Here is a 25,439-nt window from a genome sequence, read left to right on the forward strand (position 1 = left end):
TAGCTGGTCTATCTCCACCGGTGTTTTAGTATTTGTCCGAAACCTTGTTACGAATGCTTCTGCCAATTGGGCCCAGGAGGCTATGCTACCTTCTGGGAGCTTTTCGAACCAAGTCAAGCCCAGGTCGCCCAGACTTGATGGGAAAAGTATGCACATTAAGGCCTCGTTTCGCCTGTATACGGCCATGACTTGGCGAAAGTGGCTCAAGTGTGAATACGGGTCCGTCTTCCCTTCATATGTATTGAACTTCGGCTGAAGGAAGCCTGATGGTAGGGGAGCGTTTTCGATCGCTGGGACAAACGGCGAAGTCTGTAGTCTTGCCAATGCTTTGTCCGCTGGTTCGTAGGCCGGTCGCGGTATTGGCATTCCAACCTCGACGCTTCCATGCGTTCGAGGAGCCAACCGTTGTAGGGCCGAAATTCGGTGTGGATCCCTTGCCCTGGCATCCTCCTTGCATCGTGCTTTTTCTTCTAGCACGGTTCGTAAATCGGATGACCTGGGTAGCTCGGTTTGTCTGGATCTGGTTTGGTGTGAATGTGAAGGCCAATACGTACTTCCTTCAGTATATGATCTTTCGGATCTCGTCCTCTCAGACCTGGAGTGACGAGTTCTTGAAGATAAGGAGTGAGTGTCGCCTGTCCTGAGGCTTCTGCTCTCTCCTTGGGAGGGCGTAGTATTCCTACTACGATTCTCTGAGTGGCGAGGGGGCGTTTTATGCTTGCGCCCCTCTCCTGTCGCCACATCTTTATTCTTCATCTGGCGTTTCAAGGCCTCCATGTCCGCCGCCATCCTTCGAATTAGTTCATCTTGTTCCTTCACGCGATCTTCCAGGGCTTGAGGATCAATCCTCCTCCTTTGTCTGTCAGGACTCTGAGAGTGACGAGGGCTGCTATTCCGCCTTCCCCTGCCACTCCTCCTGGAGTTATGTTGTTGGAGTTCCAACTCCGCCATGGGAGGGACGGAAGGTAATCCTTCTCGCCTTGCGCCCCCCTCTGGAGTTAGTCCGTCGACGGCGGACTGCGGTAGTTCTTCAATGTGTGCCATTGACTTGAGAAAAAAGGAGAAGCTTAGTCAAGAGGTTTTGTTCTTGTCTGTTCTTCCCACAGACGGCGCCAATTATACGGGGAGGAAATAATTCTCCTCGTATAATCCTGTTGACCAAGTCCACGCTCCTCCGTACGACGTCGCTTTGTCACCTGAAAACACAAACGTGAGCTAGCCGGCGGGTGTGTGCCGGAAACCTCTCCGATGCCTAAGTCAGAAAACTTGACAAATAGACAAAGCTCTAAGTTCTCAGAAAGATTGTGTTCAATTACCTCCTCCAAGGTGTTGCTTGTGAGCTTTTATAAGTTTCGTATGGCACAATCCTAGTAGGACTTGTACTTCTCCATGCAGAGTCCTCCTAGGATTCATTCTCCTAAGGATAATGCTTATCCCTTTGCACCCTCCCCCACTGCTTAAACCAAGTGGGATGGTTTTTTATATGACCGAACTTCCACATGACCGAAGTAAAATTGGCTATACCGAGCCACAGAGGGCCGAACTATACTTAGCTCGGTCTGCTCCTCCAATTGATTACTTCGGCTGCCCTGTTTGACCTTGATGTGCTTAGTTCAAACTTCCAAGTAGCAAGTTCTGACCGTCCCAACCGCTGTATGTCACGACCGGACTAATTCTGAAACCGGTCTTCCCAGAACATACTGCGGCCGGACTAACTCTGAGACCGGCCTAACTCCGAGTTGCCTCCGGACCGGAGTGGCTTTACTCTTCCTTGGACCGGAGTAATCTCACCTCCTCGGGCCGAAGTAACTTTGTCTCCTTAAGGCCGGAGTAACCTTGCCCCTAGGCCGAAGTAGCCATTACGGCCTTTTTACTTAGTCCTTCGCGTTTTGGGCCTCGAAGCCAAACTCGGAGCTCGGCCCAATTTTTCCCAAAAATTACCCTCTCATCATCTATCCAAAATTAGCCATGTTCCATGGACAAAAAATATCGAATACATAATGCACCTATTTGAGACAAATAATCACAACATATGTAAATATTTCAACACAAATTTTGAGTACCGCCTTATTGTAGGTTAACCACCTTATTGTAGTACTACTTGTTTAGTAATTAATTAAACAAGTGCTCTTTCTTCTTTTTTTTCCTTCAATTTTTCCTTCTGTTGGCTCTTTGAATAATCGTGTTATTTTACATGAGAGTTTAGCATTGATATGAAATAGAAGAGCTTGCTAACAGCTAACTAATAATTGCATCATTATTCTAAATAAAAAAAACCAGAGTCTTAACTTACATAAATGAGAACCAACAAAGTAGTTCAATTGATCAAAACTCATATATCTCACTAAGATGTTTAGCAATTCGAATGTCTTTGCCTGCGTGTGAGTTTTATTATTTGGTTTTCTCTAGCAATATTGATTATATGTTGGGTCTTTTGGGACTTTTCCATCCCGTATTTATGAATAAAAAAGATAACTTGCATAAATGAGCTTGTCTTTTTCAACAAAAGACACAAAATGATATACTTTCAAATAGTTTTTGATTAAATAAAACAGAATGAATGCATTGTAAATAGAATTTTTTTTTTATCATTTTAATAATCATTTTATAAGAGTCTAAAAAATTATTATTCTATTTAATTCTAATAAATTAAATATAACATTATAGGTAGGAGTATGAGCAGTGCGGTTCAGGCGGTTTGAGAATAAAATTATAAATTGAATGGCGGATTAGCGGATCGGCGGATTGACAAATTGCGGTTTGAGCGGTTTTGGACGGATTAACGAATTGAAGAATATTTTAACCAATTATCAAGCCTTTTGCATAATATATAATACTTTGCATAATATTTTTCATATATATAATATAAATTAATTTTACATAATATTTTTCATATATATAATTATTAATTTGTAATAAATTTTACATATTAAATCTCTCTCATACTAATTTTTATTTTAATATTTCATTGTAAGTTAAAAAATAAATATGTATTAATTATAGCAAAGTGAAGCGATTTCAAAAGCGAATTATAAATTTTAAAATTTAAATTATGGTTAGTGAATAGAATGGTTCGAATTAATGATTTTAGTGAATTAAGTGATATTTTAAATGGCCTAGATAAGGTGTGAATTTCTGCACGTCTGATAATAATGTTCAAATAATACCCATGAGAAACTTCCAAGAAGAAGAAGAGGTGATATTGAAACCAAAAAAAAAAAACAACGTCAAATAAAATGTAAATTTCAGGTAATTATAAGTTGAATAGAATAGAATATTGACCAATAGAAAAAAAAATTACAAATTTACAAAGCTCAAAATAATGGCCGATTATCTCAGGATCCTCTCTTTTATCTCTCTTCTTAACTACCTATTTGTTGAGCTAGTGAGTCCACTTTTAGGCCTAATTTCGATGATTCGAACTATTCACATTTTAAGATTTATTGAGTTTATCATACTTGTAAAAAATCAAGTTGATCGGATATCAGATAGCATGTGTTCGGAAAACTGTTTATTAATTTTTAAAAAAAAATGATTTGTAGTTTGATGATGCGAACATGTAATTTCTGATATCCGATCAACTTGATTTTTTATAGATATTATATACTCAACAAATCTTAAAATGTGAACGGTTTGAATTATCAAAATTAAGCTCAAAAGTAAGCCCAATGACCTAGCATATGAGTTAAAGAGAGAGACAAAGGAAAGGATGCTAATTCGTTGCAATTGGTCTCTCAGTAATAGTTCAGACCCCACAAAACATCACTTCTACAATTCTCATTCACTTGTGATTGGACTAAGTTAAAAAAAAAAAAAAACAATACAAATATACTATTAATCTATATCACTGTAAGGTGATGGGAGTCTCTCAAAAAAGTCCCAAACATTATTCATTCCCCCTCTCCCCATTCACACCAGTGGTGTTGCGTTGTGTGTGTTTGATATTTGCTAGCTAGCTGTCAACCAAAGATGTTGTACCACCCGACCAAAAGTCCGAGGCACAGGTAGAGAACTTTTTCCCCGAAGTCCGAGGCGCAGGTAGAGAATTTTTTCTCCCTAGGGAATTTACAATTTTATTCTTAAAAATTAAAAAATAAAAGATAATATAAATTTTAAATTTTTTACAAAATAAATAATCAAATGTTTTACAAAAGTGTAGAGTTCACAACATTGCGAATTTCACACTATGTGAGACATTTAGTCATTTATTTGATAAAAAAGTTGATATCCCTAATATTATTCAAATATAAAACTGTTCGTTTGACATGTAGATTTAACAAGGAATTTTTTTTTTTAGGGTCTCTGGTATTAAGACTTTATAGTATAAAGGACATTTAATATTTTCATAATGTCTAAGGTCCTTCAATATTAATCTAGAGAAATTTCAGTCCAGAGAAATTTTTTCTAAAGAAATTCTATTCAGAGAAATTCTGGACTGCACAGAGAAAATCTCACATTTCTCTGGACTTTCCAGATAAATTCACTTCAATCTAGAGAAATTTCGCTCTCTAACTCAGAGAAATTCACTGAAAACCAAAGAAATTTCCATCACAATCTAGAGAAATTCACTTAACCCAGAAAAATTCTCCCTCTCCAACCCAAACCAGAGAAATTCTTCCTCTCAAATCCAGAGAAATTCCAATTTCTGTGATTAGGATGCCAGAGATGGAGGCAAATTTCTCTACTTTAACATCATGGGCAACTTTGTATACATCAAGAAGATAAATACAAATGAGGGAAAATACAATGAAGCCTATTACAGATTTAAAAACCCTAATCTGACCCCAAACAAACAAAATCGCGATGAAACCAGAGAAATTCAAATCATTTACCAGAGAAAATTTAAACCAGAGAAAAGTCAAAGAAAATTGAAACCAGAGAAAATTCAAGGGTAATTCAGAGAAAATTCAAAGGTAATCCAAAGAAAATTGCCAAATCCAGAGAAAATTCAAGAATAATTTAGAGAAAAATCAAGAGTAATACAGAAACTGAGACTCATCACAATAAATCGATCAAAAATCACTCCAAGAACATAATTTTACAGACCCATGACATGAACTTCAATCAGCAAAATCAAAACCATTCCGATTAAAAAAAAGAAGGAAAAAACAGAGAGAGAGAGAGAGAGAGAGAGAGAGAGAGGACTAACATTGGCCATTCGAATGAAGACAACAAATCTAGGGTTTCCATCGTCTTCAATCTTGGGAAGAGAAGAAGGCGGTGGACATTTGAATTGACGAGCCCTCATTCCTTTCTTACCCTTGGCTTTAACCACCAACAATCGTTGCCGATGATGATGCTGAAAAACAAGGGTTTTGAATCGTTCGAGAAGAGACCAAGGAGTGCTTGATTAGGGCTTCTTCATGTGCTCTTCTTGAATTCGACATCGGTACACTAACCAGTGTGTTCAAAGACATACCAACAGCCTCCATGTTTGTTCAATAGCTCTGCAATGCAACTATGGTGCTTTCTCTCTCTAGATTTTCACTCTAAAAAGTGCAGAGTGTTTTTGATAGGTAGAATGAAGAGACAAATCATCGAATTGGTTTATGGAGGTTTGAAGGGTGAAGGATATCAAATTTCTCCTCCTCCGACCACATCACCACTACTTCCGCCGCTGCCCGACTCTGTTGAAAACGATGCACACACCGCCTTCAGCCCTAACGCCGCCTTCGCCTTCGGTTTGTACCCAACCATCGACGACAGACTCTGTTTTAGGAAAATACACGACTATCTCCACATCATCATCTCTCTCTCTCTCTCTCTCTCACCATCAAATTTATTTTCTCTCTTTATGTATATCTATTTATCATCTGCTGTTTCCATAACATCAAGTAACTGATTTGAATGCCTTAGATCTCGAAGACTAGTGGGTGAGAGGAGAAGAGAGGGAGAGGGGAGAGACAAAGAGTCAAATTTCTTTGATATATGTTTAGGGACCTTAGACATCAAAAAATAATTTTGTGGATCTCTTTTATTACGAAAAGTGGGAGAGGGAACTTAGACTAATTTTCCCATTTAACAAAGGTTGGGATTATTTTAGGTAAACAATGATAAAATAGGTTTTTTTAATCCTAAGTTAAAAGTTATATTTTTTCATACCATAATTATTATGTTAGTCCCAGATTAAAATAGTCAAAAAATTAAAAAGACAAAAAATTAACCCACATCCCAAACAAAAACACAACTATTTTCTCTCAAAAAAATCTATCTCTCTACATGTCGGTATAAAACAAAATAAAAATTTAACGTCAAAATTAAATTAATTAAAATTAATAAAATTAAATTGACAAAATAAGTAAAATTTAAAAAAGTATAACGATATTTTGTCTCTGGATGGTTTTTTATTTATTTATTTATTTATTCAGAAAACCATCTAGAGACAAAATATCTTTATACTTTATTTTGTCTCTAAATGGTTTTTACCCTTTATTTTCACTGACATGAATTTAAATGACAAACATTATATACATGTAGAGTTCGCCTTATTTAGAAAATGACAAATTATTCATAAATTCTTTTTGAAAAGTGTGTTTTTTATTTAATTATAAATTTTTTTAGATAAATTCAAAAGTTTTGCGACCATTTATTTTCTTATTTTTCTCTGCACCTTGTTTCTTCTTTTTATCTCTCTCTCTTTCTCTGATATCTGGCAACGACCACAACCATGCCTTCCTTCTTTTCTTTCTCTTTTTAATTTATAGTTCACCAGCGACCAATGACCACCATTGATCAGCATTCGTCAGCGACCACAAAGTATCGACTCCTTACTTCATAGTCATCAACAACGAAAGAGATGAGTTTTCAACGAAGAAGATGAGTAAATCTACTCAATCCTGACTAGATTTATGTCAGATCCGGCTAGATCAAACCAAAAATAGTTACTTGAGTATAAACTTTTTTTTCTATATTTGTCTCTTTCCTTTGATCCGTCAATTTTTACTTTTTCTATACTATACACTTCTATTTTCCTATTTTAATAGAGAAAATTATCTAACTCTGAATAAGTTGTTTTTAAGTTTTAGTTACAAGCTGTGAAAATTGTAAAATTTTACAGTTTTATTTTTTTTGACACTGAAATGAATCATTATTAAAATTTTTCAGTTTCATAACTTTCGTTAGAACTGTAAAATTTTATAGTTTCATAATATGTTTTTTCGATTTGATTAATAAGGATAAATACTTAATATAACTATGCTTTAAAACTGTAACATTTTACAGTTTCAAAACTTATTTTTCAGTTTGATCAATATTGAAAATTATTTGCCTAAATCCTATAAAAATTGAAAACAACATATGTTTTTCGCATTGTTATTGTTTGTCATTGTTACGTTTTTTTTCTTATTTCAGTTTATCAATATATAACACATTTTGTTATGTTTTTTCGCTCTACTTTATCAATTTATTATTTTTTTTGGCAATATTCTGGACATTCCGGCAATACTCCAACGAATTTCAGTGATACTCCGATGACTTTCCATCAATGTTGAACATTTTAGGAAGTCTTCGATGACCGTTTGACAGAAGTCGGATGGTGGTGGGATGTTACAACGTCTTTAAATTAATATATATATATATATATATAGGAATTTTTAATAACAATTAAAAATATGTAAGACTAATTGGTGCAATTATTTTGTTTTGAAATTAGATTAATTTTAAATTTTATATATGAGGCTTATCAAGTTCACCTTTAGAAAATAATTAGATCCATTACTACTTCTTGAATATGATAATTTTTACATAAAAAATTCAATAAAAATAATCTGGTAATACATGGAAGTGGCCCAAAAAAGGCCCACAAAGATGGGACTAGGGTTACTAATTTAGGGCCGGCTATACTACTTGGGCTGAAAATTTGAACAATTTGAGCTACGTCCAAAAGTTCCAGCCCACTCACGCCCAATAGCCCAAATACGTAATGATAAATAAACGAACGGTTCTGATTGATATTGGTTCATCTTTCTTCTCCCACACGTTTGTACTTCGTAGTCTCTGCTGCTCTCTCTTATTCACACGTGCTGCGAATTGAGGTTTGCTTTTACTTTTCCCATATCTTGTAGATTTTCTCGGCCTCCTCGGACAATTTCTAGTTATTTTCTCAGCGGGAGTCCCTCTAAACATGATGGATGGCTTTTTATAACACCATTGAGCCATGCAATTGGCATTAAGGTTTGTGCCCTTTGTTCGAATTCATAAATCTTTGTTTGTGTTTGTAATTTTGTTGTTATAATTTGCCTTTTGCTTTGTGGGTCTCTATGTAATTTGTAATTTTGCTTGAAACTTAGCATTGTGCTTTTTAATCTATGTATGGATTACCCAAATCACAGAATGAGTTGATTGTGAACATATTGTTTTCGCTGATTTGTCAAGGTTGTGGAGTCTATAATTTGGTGCATTCTTTGAAGCATTTCAACAAACATGTAAAATTCAATGACTTAATTTCAAAAGTATCAGTGGATGATTTTAGCAATGATTTTGTGGATGTGGAGAGGAGTTATAAAGCTGCCTTTCTTGTTCAGAGTTGGGGCTGCTTACATGAATTGATAGCACTCCCTTAAATTACTGATGTTTTTCGAAACATTGGTTCTTTTATATATCTGAGTGTTTGTATAGGTTTTTGACATAAAACTTGGCGGTTTTTTGAAATTCAGGAAGTTTGGAGGCAATGTTCGGAAAATTCAGATTGGGTTTGTGTAAAGATGCCTTTGGAGAGAATAAGGGAATCAGTTATCCTCGTAGAGGAAAACAATGCTGTAATGTTGAAGGGCGGTTTGGCCCAACAGCCTCTCCATAAATTGGTTGTTTGGGGGGGGGGGGATCGGTAAGGCACTACTTACATCTTGGCCTCTCCAGTTGGAGCCTCATGCACTAGGTGAGAAGGCAAATAGATATAAGAGACCATGTTAGAAAGTTTGGTAAGAGCTGCAAATGTAAATTTTAGACCCTTTTCTTTTTTCTTCTTTTTTTTTTTTTTTGTGGAGATAAAAAAAAAAGAAGATTTAGGCACTCTATGATATAGTATTAATTTGCTCAAAGATTTGACTGCTGCAATTATTATTGGTATGAAGAGATCAAAGCTGAACCATTGTTGTTCATCCTGAATCTTGTAATCTTGGTTGATGAAGCTCTTTCGGTCTCAGTACTTATCTAATGTCTTTGGTAGCCCCAAAGTAGGTGAAAATATGCTGTATGAGTTTGCCTTCTTAATTTGCTAGGCTACGTAGACAAATATTACAGCTGTAGTAGCATAGAATTTAGATTTATGACAGAAATATTTCGAATTGCAGTACCATGTTGTCACAACATTTGATGTTGTGCACCTTTTCATTTTAATTTTAATTTTTTTAAAATTGTGTTTAGTGTTTTGGAAATAATATATCACGGATGTCAAATTCTAGTACTCAGTGTCTTCAATTGCCTTGGTGGACCAAGAATCCTCTGCTTGTGTCATTTTAGATGTCAGCAAGATCTCATGAGCTTTATTGTTGGAAGGCTTGTTTGAATCTATTATTTCATAAAAGGATACAAATATTTTGGTCAAAATACCTATAACCCAATGAATGGGGTAGGAGGAAAGAGGGAAAAACCTTGTGTTGTTTTTGGATCATGGATTTGGATAGGATTTGCAAAAATTTGCAAAAAGAAAGGGAAATAGAAAAAAAGAAAAAGAAAAAAAGAGACGTTATATTTAAATCACATTGTCCTTTCCTTTTCTTTTTTTCCTTTCCAAAGTTTTACCCAAATCCATTGTGGATGGTCTTTCCTTAAATTAAGTTCATTATGTGGCAGTAGCTGTCACTAGGTGCAATTACCTGTATTTTTCAAAGTTATTCAAAACCCTCATGTAGATATTATGCATCCTAATAAACGTGTTAGCTTATGAGCTACATCATTACATTAAACAACATTTATACTTTATTATTTTCAGAGGAAAGGAACAAGAAAAACATGCAATCCTTTTATCAAAAAAGAAAAACATGCAATCCTACCATGTTGTCATAACATTTGTCAAATTCTTCGAATTGCATAGAATTTAGATTTATGACAGAAATACTTCGAATTGCAGTACCATGTTGTCGTAACATTTGATGTTGTGCACCTTTTCTTTTTAATTTTAATTTTTTTTAAATTGTGTTTAGTGTTTTGGAAATAATATATCATGGATCTCAAATTCTAGTACTCAGTGTCTTCAATTGCCTTGGTGGACCAAGAATCCTCTGCTTGTGTCATTTTAGAAGTCAGCAAGGTCTCATGAGCTTTATTGTTGGAAGGCTTGTCTGAATCTATTATTTCATAAAAAGATACAAATATTTTGGTCAAAATACCTATAACCCAGTGAATGGGGTAGGAGGAAAGAGGGAAAAACCTTGAGTTGTTTTTGAATCATGGATTTGGATAGGATTTGCAAAAAGAAAGGGAAATAGAAAAAAGAAAAGAAAAAAAGAGAGGTCATATTTAATTCACATTGTCCTTTCCTTTTCTTTTTCTCTTTCCAAAGTTTTATCCAAATCCATTGTGAATGATCTTTCCTTAAATTAAGTTCATTATGTAGCAGTAGCTGTCACTAGGTGACATTACCTGTATTTTTCAAAGTTATTCAAAACCCTCATGTAGATATCATGCATCCTAATAAACGTGTTAGCTTATGAGCTACATCATTACATTAAACAACATTTATACTTTATTATTTTCAGAGGTAAGAAACAAGAAAAACATACAATCGTACCATCTACCATCATTGTTTCTTTTATTTTTCCTTCCTTAGCTTTCCAATCATCTGCATCCATATATGACTGTATTTTTTAGCTGCTTTTGATGATAACTTTTTGTTTTTTGCTTCTTTCTCAGTCTTCAACTTTGCGCTTTCCTTGGCTTTGTTGAGAGCTTCAATCAGGTCATTTAAGCAAGTCTCTTTTGAAGCAGTCTTTGGTATCAAGTTCTCTGCAACATCACAAGGACTCATATCGGTTTCCTGCAATAAACTGTCTATGGTTCCGAACAAAGGGTGAGAATCGATATCGAGGTAGTTCTTAGCCAACACCTTGAATGCTTCAAATTTGCAATATGACATTTCAATGTGCATATCCATTCGTCCTCTCCGAATGAGGGCCGCATCAAGTTTGTCCACATGATTAGTAGTGAATATGATGATCCTTTCTGGACCACAAGCTGACCAAATTCCATCAATAAAGTTCAAAAGCCCAGAAAGAGTAACTTTGTTGCCATCATCTTTCTCTTTCTCTTTTTCTTTTATATGAATCAGATCGTTATGTTCTTCGTCCTCACTTTTCTCATTTTTCTTCTTCCGTTTACCTGTGAGATCAAGCGAGCAATCGATGTCCTCGATCACAATGATAGATTTACTCGTTGTGTCTATCAATAGCTTTCTCAGGTTCGTGTTGTTGTTGACCGATGTCAATTCGAGGTCATAAACATCATAATTCATGAAATTAGCCATGGCAGCGATCATGGTCGACTTGCCCGTTCCTGGCGGACCATAAAGGAGATAGCCACGCTTCCAAGCCTTCCCAACCTTGGCATAATAGTCTTTTCCTTTGTTGAATCCAATGAGGTCATTAATAATCTCCTCTTTCTTCTTAGGATCCATTGCCAGCGTCTGAAATGTTGCAGGGTGCTCAAAAACTATGTGACTCCATAAGTTTTTGCCACTCCAACTCCACTTATCACTGGGATTGTTTGTGTAGAGCTTTCGCTGTCGGTTTTTGAGCTGGATTGCCTTACCTTCTTCCATCACGTGACTCAAGTAAGCCCCGGTGACAATGTCTCTGTATCTTCTATGGAAGGTGAGCTTGTAATACTTCCTCTCCTCCTCTGAATCAGACTGATATAAAGTAAACATCGTTGTGTTGCGGACAGTCTGCTTTAAAGCCCACCAAAGCTTGACACCATTGAACTCATCAGTGACCTCCTCACTATTGTCCAAGCTGATGACAATCGATTTGCTGTTTTTGACCTTATCGGCTTTGAGACTCCTTGCTTGCACGGTGGACTTGGCACCGAGATAAGTTTTGATGGCGGTGTAGACTTCGTTGCGCCTGCCATCAGAGTACTCATGGATTGTGATTTGGATGTATGGATAGAAAGTGGCTAAAAATCTATCAATTAATTTTTCAAAATAGATTCGAAGCTGGTTTGGGAAGAACTGTTGAATTGTGGCCCAAACAAACACTAAGCCAGCAATTCTTGATCCTAGTTCTGCCCAGGACCCTCCCATCATCATCATATTCATATCCTTATTCTTCTGAAATTCTTGAAATGAGAAATGTGTTTCTCTGTTCACTTAGGCACTACTTCATGTGTGCCCTAGTGCCACATATATATATATATATATATATTTAGAGAGAGAGAGAGAGAGAGAGAGAGAGAAGTGAATTGCATGGTCCTACACGGTTCAATAAAGAAAACACTAACAAACAAATTTTTTTCTTTATTGGGGATTATTTTACATTTTTCCGCGAAATATCGTGTGTTTAGTGGGAGTAGTAGCTTAGATCAAAATTACGTAATCATGAGAGAATAAAGGGGCCTTTTGCTGATCTCATAGGTCGATGAAGTCTCTCCTTGCTTTTGTTTACTATATGCTTTCTTTGTATTTTGGACGGTTCACTTTCTACTTAATTTTGGCTTTAGGAACTAAGGAAGGAGTAATCAATTCCAAATTTGGTTCTTTTTTCTTTTGGTGCTTGTAAAGCAAGTAAATTGCAAGAGAAAATTCCTAACTAGTAGACTGTACATTGGCTAAAGTTGTATTTGTATGTTGTCAAATTTGAAAACTAGCAACACCGTTCACACCATTATCCAGTTTTGATGCTCGCAATTTTAATTTTTAATTTTGGTTCAGTTCACACCATTTAATTACCATAATACCCTCACCATCAACCTTCAAACCTTAATCCTAACCCATCAGCCACTACTCACTGCTGCCCCTTCCGCCGCTGACACTTCCCTTTCCTAGCCGCCTTCACTCCACAGACCCCTCTTGTCCACCACCCCCCTACCCTTGCCATTGCCTCCTCCCCAGCCCCCTCTCCTCCCATCTCCTTCACCTCCCCTCCGTAGCCTCTTCCTTGCCCCTCTCTGTCACATCTCCTCTCTTTCTTAAAATTGAACACCTAGCCTCCTTTTTGTTCTTCTTCTTTTTCTTAGATATGGGGGTTTCATGGTGGTGGACTGGTGGTAGTGGTGTGGTGAGTAGAGACTACTAGACGTGGTAGGGTTGGCAGGGAGGGTGTGTGGTTTTTGTCCTTAATGCCAATTTGTTTGAAGGACACAATGATAAATAAATAAAATAAAAAATAAAAAAATAATTAAATGGTGGTGTGCTAATGGAAGCCCCTAAGCAAGACATTCTTCCACTTTATTTGGCTGTTTTCATATAGAGCATCTCCAATCTTTCATTAAACATCTCCAATCCTTCATCAAACTTGAATTGATGCAAAAAAGAGTGGCTTTTTTAAATATATATAAAAAAAAAAATTCTAATTCTGTCATCAAACTTATATTAATAAAAACAAAGAAAACAAAAACCCAAGTCTTTCGGTTCAATCGAATCCTTCAACAAATTTCATTTGTCATATTTTTTTTTTTAGATTGATTATTTATTTTTATTTTTTTTTAAAGCAAGGATTGGAGATGCTCTTCTTTTATAAAAATGAACAAAAAAGATTTTTTTGATAATCTGGAATTTTTTTTAAATAATTTGATTAAAAAAAAAAAAGGATTGAAATCTTCCACAACCGTTCAGGCTTTTAACCAAAATTTTAAAATCCTACGGGAAAAGGTAGTGTAAGAATTGGAGATGATTTACCCAGATATAAACAGTACGCCTTTATTTTCTTTATCTTTTGACCATATAAATTCCTGCATAAAGTGTAGCATGAATTGGAATAGAAATGGTTTATGTAGTAGCAGTGCAGTCTTTCATGGTGTACATGCATACATTCATGAATGTAATGATTTTCTTTTTCATGCAATTCAAACTATCAGATTAATTTCTCTAGCAGATCTAGCCATTAGCATAGGCACATATATATAGTGATGTAGTAATAGTTTCAAAATGTATCTGATCCCCCTGTTTTGTGAATTATTTTCTAAGTTGATTTTTTTTATCCAAAAACCTTATTACGTCCGAAGGCACAATTAGCATAAGCATGTCATAATTCATTTCACTTAATTAAGCACCAATTCATAAGCAAGTAATAATAATTAGGGTGAACTATCAATAGGCGCTAATAGTTGAACTTAATTCCCATCAAATCCTATTGAAAGTAAAAGTTTTTGTAAAATCACCGCTAAAAATAATTTTTTGTGATGATTTCTTACATTTGTCGCTAAAAATTTATAATTATTGATTTTTTTTTTGTCACGATTTTTATAAATTGTCGTTAAAACTTACAATTAGTGATGTTTTTCTATGACAATTTTTTTAAACTGTCGCTAAAAGTTGAAAATTAGTGTTTTTTTTTGTTACATTTTTTTTTTAAATTGTCGTTAAAACTTATAACTAGTGACATTTTTGTGATAAATTTTTTAAATTATTGCTGAAAATTAACAATTAGTGACATTTTTTAATAGTGTTTGTTGAAAAACATCATTAATTTTCACATGACCTATTAGATAATAAGTTCATTTATTAGGATCTAGACATAATTCCCCTAATATTTAAGTTGTACATATAAAGCTAAAACAACAATATGAGATAATTACAAAATAAACTGAAGTGCTAACGATGTATCCCTGTCCAAGACACTCATAACTGTTAGGATGTCTCGAAAATTTCGAAGTGCAGAAATCTCGAAGCATAATCATATGTTTCCTGTTTACTTTGCTTTCTCTTCTTGTTCTTGTTCTTCTTCTCTGTCCTTTTCAGCTTTCAGCTCGACTTCCTCCTCGGGCTTCTTCCTTCGCAATCTCGAGGGCTTCAATCAAGCAGCCCAAGCAAGTACTAGCATCTTCTGTGACAGTCTTTGGCATCAAATTTTCTGCAACATCAGCTGGAGTCATGTTGATTTCTTCTAGCAGACTTTCAATTGCACCAAACAGAGGGTGTGATTCAAGATTAAGATAATTCTTTGCCAGCACTTTGAACGATTCAAAGTCGCAATACAACATCTCAATGTGCCTATCCATTCTTCCTCTACGAATGAGAGCTGGATCGAGCTTGTCCACATGATTAGTAGTAAATGTGATGAGTCTCTCTCCCCCGCTAGCGTACCATATACCATCGATAAAGTTCATGATTAGTAGTAAATGTGATGAGTCTCTCTCCCCCGCTAGCGTACCATATACCATCGATAAAGTTCAGCAGCCCGGAAAACATTACCTTAGTGTTCTCCCTCATGTTTTTTCTCACTTTCAATTTGATCTTTCTCATCTTTGTCTTCTTTCTTCTTATCCTTCTTCCTTTGACCTGTAGGGTCGAGCGAGCTATCTATGTTATCACTATTATCAACATGCTTGGTGTTTCAATCAGTAATTTCCTCAGGTCAGTGTTATTCTTCACTGCAGTTAGTTCAAGATCATAAACATCATAGTTCAGAAAATTAGCAATGGCAGCGATCATTGTCAATTTACTAGTACCAGGAGGTCCATAGAAGAGGTACCTGTGCTTCCAAGCCTTTCCGATCCTTGCATAGTACTCTTTCGCCTTGCTGAACGTAAGGAGATCGTCCATAATCTCCTTCTTCTTCTTCGGATCCATAGCTCATGTCTGAAATGAAGCAGGGTGCTCGAAAACAACATGGCTCAACATTTCTCTTTTGGAACCATACCAGCCATCACTCGAATTATTCGTGTAAAGCTTCCTCCGTCCCTTTCTAAGCACAATAACCTTTTCCTCTTCCATGACCTGATCGAGGTACCTGTCAGTGACCATTCCACGATACCGGTTATGAAAAGTCAGCCTGTAACACCTTTTCTCATCGGAACCGGTGGCATGGAGGTAAGGAAGTGGCGGTGTTTTGGGGACAGTAGTTTTTATGGAAGCCCACGCGAGCTTAGCACCATCAAACTGTTTGATCACCTCCTCGTGATCATCCATGCTGAGGACCAAAGACTGGCTGTCTTTGGCAACATCGGCTTTGAGCCTCTTTGCTTGATTGGTTGATCAGCAACTGAGGTAGTTTTCAATTGGCAGTATATGCTTGGTTGCGCTTGAGGCAATCGGCGGAGAACTCGTGGAATGTGATTTGGACGTAAGGGTGGAAGAAGTTCAGCAGTTTATGGCAGTAGATTTGAATGTAGTTCTGAAGGAAGTGAGGGAAGTACATTGCCCAGATAAACATGAAGCTTGCAACGGATGAACCCATTTGAGCCCACATATCTCCTCTTGTCCTCATCTTCTTTCTTCTTCTCCTTCTTGTTCTTCTTATAATTGTTCCGCAAAATTTTTCTTTTGTCTGGGATTTCCCAATATTACAGTGATCATGAATATCTCATGTATTGATGGTGTTCACAATTTCAATGCCTCTTAGTACCATTTATTGAACTGAAATGTACCTACTTGCAATAGAACATGGTGTGGTACACAGCTCATTTGGATAAGGATGCTCTGGCCTCTTTAACAACAATTTATTTTCTTTTTAAATCTTGAATTAGATAATAGAGCTTTTTTTACACTTATTTCCGAAATTAAGTCAAAACCCACTTGCAAAACACATTTTTTTAATTTATTTATAAGCAAAAGTCAGTTGTTACCTACTAAATTAGCCCTTGAAGAATTAAACTCTTAATCTCCCTTGCAAGCCCTCAAGTACTAAATATGTTATTTTTAAGCATGTTTAATAACCACACTTTCTAATTATATTTAAACTATAGTGAAAATGTGATTATCAGCAAAAATTTAGTAAAAAACGTGATTGCCAACCATGTTTCATTCAACATTTCAACCATTATTAAGCTTAAACTCTAAATCTAACTTTAACATGAAAACAAATTTAAAAGCATTGTTACTAAATGGACAAAAGAAGGTGGTCTAAAAAGAAGGTGGTCTAAGTCATTTTTTATTTTTATTTTTTTGGTGTATAGGTGGTCTAGGTCAATTTACTCATTTTGTAAATATTGTTTTTATTAGTCAAGAAGCACTATCCAAAAGGGATAAGGCTAAACTTGTCTTCCATTCAATTAAAAAAATTAGGTTCAATTCGACTTCTATAGAATAAATTATGGAAGTACCATGTCAATGTCAACTTCTCTAGAATGCATTCACACATCCTTTTGTAATCTAGTAATAGCTTCAAAATGTAATGTACTAATTGCTTCAAAATGTGATTCAGCAGGGGCTATGTCGATTTCTTTCAGCAGATTTCAATTGCACCAAACAGAGGGTAACGAGATGGGCCATAATCTTCTTCTTCTTCTTCTTCTTCAGATCCATAGCCAATAAGGCATTTTTTACTCATATTTCCAAAATTTCATGAAAAGATGGTCCATAACGAGATGGGCCATAATAATCTTCTTCTTCTTCTTCTTCTTCTTCTTGTTTTCTAGTTTTTGTTTATGTTTATTGAAAATTTGATTGTATTCCTGTTTAGGACGAAAGTTTAGGCCCAAATTCAAAACCGAATCCAAATGTGAGCATTTATATGGAGTTAAACTTAAACAGTGGGCTTCGTTAAAAAAAAAAAGCATAACTTAAACAGTGGGCCATGCATTATTGGAAGAACACTCTTGAGTATACTTTACACAATTGAGTTTTCTTTGTTGGTTCAAACTTAGCTAAAATAATGAAAACCCACTCCTGTAATATATAATCCTTCTACCTCGTGTTTAGGACTCATTAATACCATTCTTTTATCTGTCAATTGGAATCGTACAAAATCAATGTCAAAAGGGTTCTTGAAGCTTTCCACCACAACGAATTTTTTGTAAATAATAATAATAATATAAAAATTAAAAATTTATAGATGTGATTTAATAAAAAAATTATAAGTTCACAAATATGTATATACAATATATTTGGGAGTATAATAAGAAATTTATTATGTGTAAATAAGAACTCCCTGTTGCAATGGGTTATTCTAAATATTCTTCAAAACTTATATTCACCCCTTTCTTCTTGCCATATTGAGTTTTGGGAAATACATTTTGAATCTTTTCAATAAAAATAAAACTTTCTTATCTATGCCTACGTTCATCCAATTTTATTAAATGATACTGTAGTACTTTTTTCTTTTCTTTTTTTTAAACTAGATGTTATTGTACTTTTTATTTATTTATTTTCGGGATCAAAGATATTATTCACTCTGTTTGGTTTCTATTTTCAAAATTCACTTTTTAGAAAATTTTATTTTTTCATTTTCCTTATATATTTTTTTTTGTTTTTACCGAATTGTTTTAATATTTTAAGCAATTTTTTTTTAAAAAAATTTAGACACACCTAGCATAAAACACTTAATAAGTATATTTTAAAAAATTCACTAAATACCAAAAATAAAAAAAAAATGAAAATTCAATACAATTTTTTTTTTGTGTATTTATTAATTTTTAAAAATATTTTTTGACAAATATTTTACTATTTACATACATTTAAGTAATGTACATCCAAAATAGTTAAAAAAATTACTTAAAATTTTAAAAATATTTACTAACAACAAAAGAATACGAAAAATAAAAAAATTAATTTCTAAGAAATTAAATTCAAAAAATTAAAACTAAATATACTGATAATATACTGTTAGATTAGTTTTAACTTTGCCTCCGTTTGGGAAGTGGGTTGGCTTTTTGGCTTTTTTTGCTATTTTAGCCTGGGCTAAAAAGCTTGGTTTGGGAAGGGCTTTTTGGTTTTTTGGCTTTTTTGACTTTTTTTGTGAGAGAAGAATGTAATGATTATGGGTTGGATGTGATGTTTTGTTTGTTATGGCTAAAATAGCCTATTTTGTTTTTTATGACTAAAATAGCTAAAAAAACCTGAAAAAGCCCTTGCCAAACGGAGGCTTTATACTTTATTTCATTTTTAACTTTATTATTTTTATACGGAGAACGTGACGTTAAAAAGTATTATAAAGTGTTTACCAAAAAAAAGTATTATAAAGTAAGTTGGTGGTTCTCTGTTACTTTCGTTTTTCTTTTAGCATCACAAAGCACTAAAACTACAAATAAATTCCTCCTCCACACTTTTCCACTCACAAAAGGAAGTTCGCAACTTTCTTTTCTTTTTAATTTTGTTTCTATATTTTACATCACATTAAATGGTTTTTGTAAAAAAATATTTTTTGTTAAACAAAAATCGCCTAAACAAATGGTGTGCCAGTTTGTATAACATTTTTTTGAAATTTTTATTTAATTCTACATTACTTGATAGAAAAAATGATAATTGAGCCTCAAGGCAACACAAATATGGGAGAAACTTTCTTAACTAATAGTAAAACTAATTTGATCTACAAACGTCATCCGGATAAAAGAAAATTAATTTTATTTTTCTTCTTTACTATACCTCATTGATCGATAACATCATAACCACTTGCTCCGATAATATTTTAAAATTATTGAATAATTTTTTTTTTCTTTTGAAACACCAAAGTTGCACCACCATACTAGATCAAAACAAAATAATATGAAATAAAAATCTAATTGGGTGCAAAAATATGATGGTCTAAACACATTTTAACATGCCCATAAGAGTGAACCATGTGTCCAAATAGCAGTGCTACATTTTAACATGCCCATAAGAGTGAACCATGTGTCCAAATAGCAGTGCTACAGAATATTAGTAGAGCTGCTCTAAAAGCAGCCCTATTGAGGTGGCGTCTATTTTTTAAAAAAAAAAAATTAAGACAAATTAATGTTCATTTAGAACTCTTTTAGAGATCTAAATCATTTTTGTGTGTCCAAACACATTTGTACAACCGACAATCTGGCTTTCTCATATTCAGGGAGAAGGCAATTCATTGTCAGATGACGTGGAAGTACAGCACCCCCACTCCACCGCTTTAATAAAGGAGATGTTATTGATTAGTGTGAGGGACCACCACGTGTGGGTTAACAGTATTGTGATTATTGTGGGCTGTTTTGGCTGTTAAAAAAAAGAAGAGAAAAACAAAAAAATAAATTAATTAAAAGTTAACTTTTAATTTATTGTGTTACATTGCTTTTTATATGAAATAGTAAAAAAAGTTAAAAAAATTGAAAAATTATTTTTTAATTATTTTTTCAAAACATTCATATATAGGATAAAATTTATAAATTTAGGCCTCGTTTGGGAACAGGCTAATTTAGTAACTTTTTGACTATTTGGCTAAAAAAATAAGTAAAAAAAACTTATATGTTTGGGATGATTTTTTAGCTAATTACGAAAAGATGTGCAAAAAGTAGAGAGAAAAGAGAATCTTTAAATTTTTGGTATGAGTTGTTGGCTTTTTGACTAAAAAGGTAACTTTTTGATTTTTTGGCTAAAAAAGTAAGTCCCCAAACGGGGCCTTATATTGAGTGATTGGAAGATATAGGAGGTATAGTGAATTCTAATTGATTGGTGTCAAAATAATATTGTGATTGGTGAAAAATGTAAGATTCAGCCTCCGTTTGGGAAGTGAGTTGGCTTTTTGATTTTTTTAACTATTTTAGCCGAGGCTAAAAAGCTTGGTTTGGGAAAGATTTTTTGACTTTTTGGCTTTTTAAAATTTTTTTGTGAGAAAAGAGTGTAATAATTATGGGTTGGATGTGATGCTTTGTTTGTTATGGCTAAAATAGTCTATTTTGTTTTTTGTGACTAAAATAGCCCGAAACTAACTTGCCAAACAGACCCTCATAAATTTATGTTAAATGATTGAAAAATATGAGAGATATAGTGAATTATAATTGATTGGTTTGAGGCACCATCACGTGATAGTTTAATAGTATTGTGATTAGTGAAAAGAATAATATTCATAAATTTATATTGAATGACTAGAGAACATGAAATGTATAATAAATTGTAATTAGTGAGAGATATAGTCTTGTGACACCATGACCAATTAACAATTTTTCATAATAAAGCTAGTTTGACCTAAACATTGTCTAATCCGTATTTTTTAAAATAAAAATTAGTTTTGTTAAAAAAATATATTTTTAAAATTTCATTTTTGTCAAAAAAAAATGTATATAAAAATGATGAATATATTTTTATCTTTTCACCAAAATGTTAGTTTTTTTTTTTTTTTTTTTTACAAAACAAAATAGAAAAAATTTTAAAAAAACAAAACCAAATAAGCTAAATACTATTACAAATGTGGTTTTATTAACAAGTTCCCCACCATACAAGAAAAAAGATCAAAAGTTCAATACACAAGACATTTTCTATTAATTTCATAACGCTTTTAATTTATTTTTACAGAAATTAAATTTATTTTTATAATTTTCAAGACACTTTTTACATATTTTTCAACATTAAATAATATTTATGGAATACTTGTTAGTATTTATCTTATTCAAAATAACCTCAAAGAAGAGGACCAGTACTCTTATTATTAGCCGGACATACAATTAAAAAATTTGCTTAATAATTTTTCTGTGGCAGATAAATCTAAGTAGAGTAAGAGTTTCAAAATTAGATGAGTAATTTGCATAATTTTTTGGTGGGAGATAAGATCTTGGTAGAGTAATAATTTTAAAACAGAAATGAGTGAGACCTCTAAAATTAGAGCTCTAAAAAGGCATTAATTTGTCCTTATTCCCTTTCTGTTTTGTCTTTCACCTCTCTCTTCTATTATTATTATTATTATTATTATTTATTTTTTTTAAGGATGACTGCTCATTAGAGTTGCTTTTTGAGCAGCTCTAATTAGAGAGCTCTAACAGAGCCCATTTTAAAATGAGTAAAGCTTTGTAGCTCGAATTTTTTGAGCCCCGAATTGCCCGAATTTCTATCTCCTCTCCATCTCTCTCGCAGACCCACCCTTCGGCCTCCTCTTCTTCCTCCAGATCTATTTTTTCAGAACAGAATCCATGTATAAATCAACAACTCTCCAAAACAAAGATAGAAATTGAAGAAAGAAATAAATAAAGATAGAAATTAAAGAAACCATATTTTGAGAAACCCAAATCCATTACTATGGTACTTTGTGGTATCAGAGTTTGGAACAACCTGAGAAGAGACTCCATTGTCTAGACCCACCAAGGTCTCCAAACCCACAGCCCCAAAATCCATCATGTAACTTCCACCAATCTCCTGAGATTTACAAAGCAAGAGTTCATGAGAGAGAGAGTTACGCCATGAGAGGGAAGAGCTTGGTTTTGATTATGTGGGTTTGGTTTTGATTTTGTTTTGATTTGAGATATGTTGTTGTGATTAAGAGATTTGTTTGTATGCTTGATTTAAACATGGGTTTTTATGCTACTCATCTCATTTATGTGATTCATGAGACCCATTTGTTGAATGTTTGTTTGTATATATAAAAGAAGATGCGGGTTTTGGGAGCATCTCTGTTGGTTAGATATTGGTTCTCAAATGTTTAACAGAAAAGAGAGGAGGAAGGAAGAAGAAGGGGAAAAGAAGAAAAAAAAAAAAACGACGTCGTTTTTGCCTACTCGAGCCATTTGGGGCAACTACATTCGAGCTACCTAGCAAAACTCTTTTAAAATTGGATGACGAATTTGCAATTGGCTGTCAAATTCATTAATATATAATCACAACTAAGATAGACCAAGGGTAAGGAATAAACATGGAAGATTGGCCAACTAAATTTGTCCAAAATATTTGTTACTGAATTAATATTAACAGTGTTTTGATATTAGATTAAAATTATGACTTGTTTTGAGAAGTCGATTAAAAATTAATTTTGATTTTTTTTAAAAAAAATATATTAAAGAAAAAAAAATTAATGTGACTCAAAATGAATTAAAAATTAAAAATTAACTTTTAACATGGCGATGGTACCTATGAGAATATTTCCTTTTAATTTGATGTTTTTTTTGCTAACCATGTCATCTGCACGGGGAATGTTTGTTTCCTTTTATGTTAAGCAACCATGAACCAACTTTTCATCCCCACGCACTTTCTCGGTACACTTCCCATCATTTCTCCACTTTCTCTACTTTATCCTCACAATTTTCTCATCCCATTAATTCATTTTCTCGAGAACCAAACGCATCGACGGGATCAATTTTCTCATCCCAAGCTTGAACACAATAAACTGAAAATTACAATCCACTAGATCACTAGCACATATAATAAAACATTCAGAAAGTGATTACACTACCACATTACTAATTGCTTTGAATTAAAACTGATGAACCAGATTAATACACATGGCCATTTCCCTTAGCCCCTGTTCCATTCTCTTCCACTGCTCTGTCTGGCTCAGTTTTCTTCTCATCATCATTCAACAATCTTGATTTATCTTCCTCCACTTTCTTCTCTAAAACTTCGATCAATGTCTGCAAGCAAGCATCGGCAGAGCCCTCATCGTCGTCGTCGGCAATCAAGTTCTCGGCCACATCAGCCGGAGTAATGTGGGTCTGCTTCAACAACCCTTCAATTTTGGGGAACAACTCATGATTCTCAATACCCAAATAGTTGTTTGCCAAAAACTTGAAAGCTTCAAACCCACAAAATGACATCGCAATGTGCTTGTCCATTCTCCCCCTCCGAATGAGTGCCGAGTCGAGATTCTCGACGTGGTTGGTCGTGAATACCATCACCCTCCCACCGTCGTATGCCGAGAAGAGACCATCCACGCAATTGAGAAGCCCAGACAGCGTCACTTTCTCGAACTTGGCCATGTCATCGCTCTGTTTCTTCTCTCTCTGACCCGTAATGTCGCTCGAGCAATCAATGTCTTCAATCACAAGAATAGAATTACAGGGTGTTCTGTTCAACAGCCTCTTCAGGTTCGCATTGCTTGAAACCGCAGTCAATTCGAGGTCGTAAACATCGTAATTCAACTCGTTCGCCATTGCGGCAATCATGGTGGACTTACCCGTGCCTGGAGGTCCGTAGAGAAGGTACCCTCTTTTCCAGGGCTTTCCAATTCTCCTATAATACTCTTTCGCTTTAGAAAACTTTTTCAGATCATTAATAATGTCCTTCTTCTTCTCCTCCTCCATGGCAACAGTTTCGAAGGTGGCGGGGTGGTCGAATTCCATTATATAGTTCCAGTAACCTCCTTGCTCACTAGCACTATTCGAGTACAATTTCAGCTGCCGATTTTTCGTCACTGTTTCAATTCCCTTTTCCATTACATGCTTCAAGTACTCTTCAATCACCATTTTCCGATGAGTTTTTCGAAACGTAAGCGCATAGTACCTGTTCTTTCTTGAGCCACGGAGACCCTCGTTTGGGTCTTTGTCTTTGCTCAGATGCCAGGAAACCTTGACGCCTCTGAACTCGTCGTCGACGCCTTCGCCGTCGTCGACGCAGAGGACGGGAGTTTTGATGTCTCTGACAGCGTTGGCCTTGAGGCGGGGGGCTTGGGCGGAGCAATTGGCGCTGAGGTAGGTCTCGATGGCGGCGTAGGCTTCGTGGTTTTTGGGTCCGCCATTGAAGGTGTCTTCATGGAATTTTATTTGAACATATGGATCCAATGAACTCACGAGTTTGCGAATGCATCTTTCTACGTAGCCAGCGAAGTGCTGGAAGAGAAATTGTTGCAACATGGTTATGACCACCATTGAGGCCGCGATTGCCATGGCAAAGCCTATTTGGTTCATTCCAGCTCCTTGAGACCATTGATTTCCCATGAATGCCATAGTGTTCACCATCCTCCAACCTCTGAGTCAGTGACTGAGTGAATAAGAGAGAACTCGGAAGCTGTAGGCTTTTTGTTTTTTTATCTTCGCTTGGCTACGAGCCCTTTTATAGGAAGATTATTCAATAATCGCGAAACATAATGTGACCATATTCTAAATTAACTATCAATTACTTAGTTCTCATTCTCAATATAAATCGTAAGCCTTTATCTTTTTCCATCAATTAAAATCTTATAAAACACAATGTGTTCATATTTCGAAATTACTGAATAATCACCATTTTATAGGCAGAGGAAAAGGCTGCCCACACCTGTTTTTTGGTGCACATATTATATATGCTTTGATGCATTATCAAATGAAAAATATTATAAATACAAAATTTGTCAATCTGGTATTGTATAGAGTACTATTTTTTATTATACCCTTTGATATTTAATTAAAATACGAATCGTTTCCTATGATTTTGAAAATTACATTCCACCTTCTGAGATTTCTAATTTTATAACAAATCGTCAATTTTATTAATAAATCATCAAGTCAATTAACAGTTTTTAATAATATTAAAATATGTTTTAATTAATAATTTAGGTAATTTTATTATTGTATAGGAGAGTAATTATAAATTTTATTTTTTTAGTTAATTCTGTTAAATAAAAAATTATAATAAGAGAGTATTTGTAATTTTTCAAACCACATGGAACAATCTGTATTTTAAGTAAATCTCAGGGATGTATTTGTAATTTATCATTTATTAT

At 34.4% G+C, this 25,439-nt stretch overlaps 2 protein-coding genes and 1 pseudogene across 3 annotated transcripts; all 3 read right to left on the reverse strand.

Moving 5' to 3' along the window:
- Nucleotides 1–10,661: 10,661 nt before the first annotated feature.
- Nucleotides 10,662–13,321, reverse strand: LOC114292798 (AAA-ATPase At3g28610). Its single transcript, XM_028236816.2, has one exon. The coding sequence runs from the start codon at nt 12,251–12,253 to the stop codon at nt 10,751–10,753; it is 1,503 nt and encodes a 500-aa protein (XP_028092617.2). The 5' UTR covers nt 12,254–13,321; the 3' UTR covers nt 10,662–10,750.
- A 1,402-nt stretch (nt 13,322–14,723) lies between these two features.
- LOC114292799 (AAA-ATPase At3g28510-like) lies at nt 14,724–16,637 on the reverse strand (annotated as a pseudogene). Its single transcript, XR_014347097.1, has 2 exons — nt 15,377–16,637; nt 14,724–15,284 (listed from the first exon to the last, which is right to left on the reverse strand). The product of XR_014347097.1 is annotated as an AAA-ATPase At3g28510-like (transcript).
- A 6,455-nt stretch (nt 16,638–23,092) lies between these two features.
- LOC114292791 (AAA-ATPase At3g28510) lies at nt 23,093–24,854 on the reverse strand. Its single transcript, XM_028236809.2, has one exon. It carries the CDS (start codon nt 24,694–24,696, stop codon nt 23,236–23,238), a length of 1,461 nt encoding a protein of 486 aa, XP_028092610.2. The 5' UTR covers nt 24,697–24,854; the 3' UTR covers nt 23,093–23,235.
- Nucleotides 24,855–25,439: the final 585 nt, after the last annotated feature.

Source organism: Camellia sinensis, chromosome 1, assembly GCF_055761805.1.
Source record: "Camellia sinensis isolate YWXY chromosome 1, ASM5576180v1, whole genome shotgun sequence".
NCBI lineage: Eukaryota > Viridiplantae > Streptophyta > Magnoliopsida > Ericales > Theaceae > Camellia > Camellia sinensis.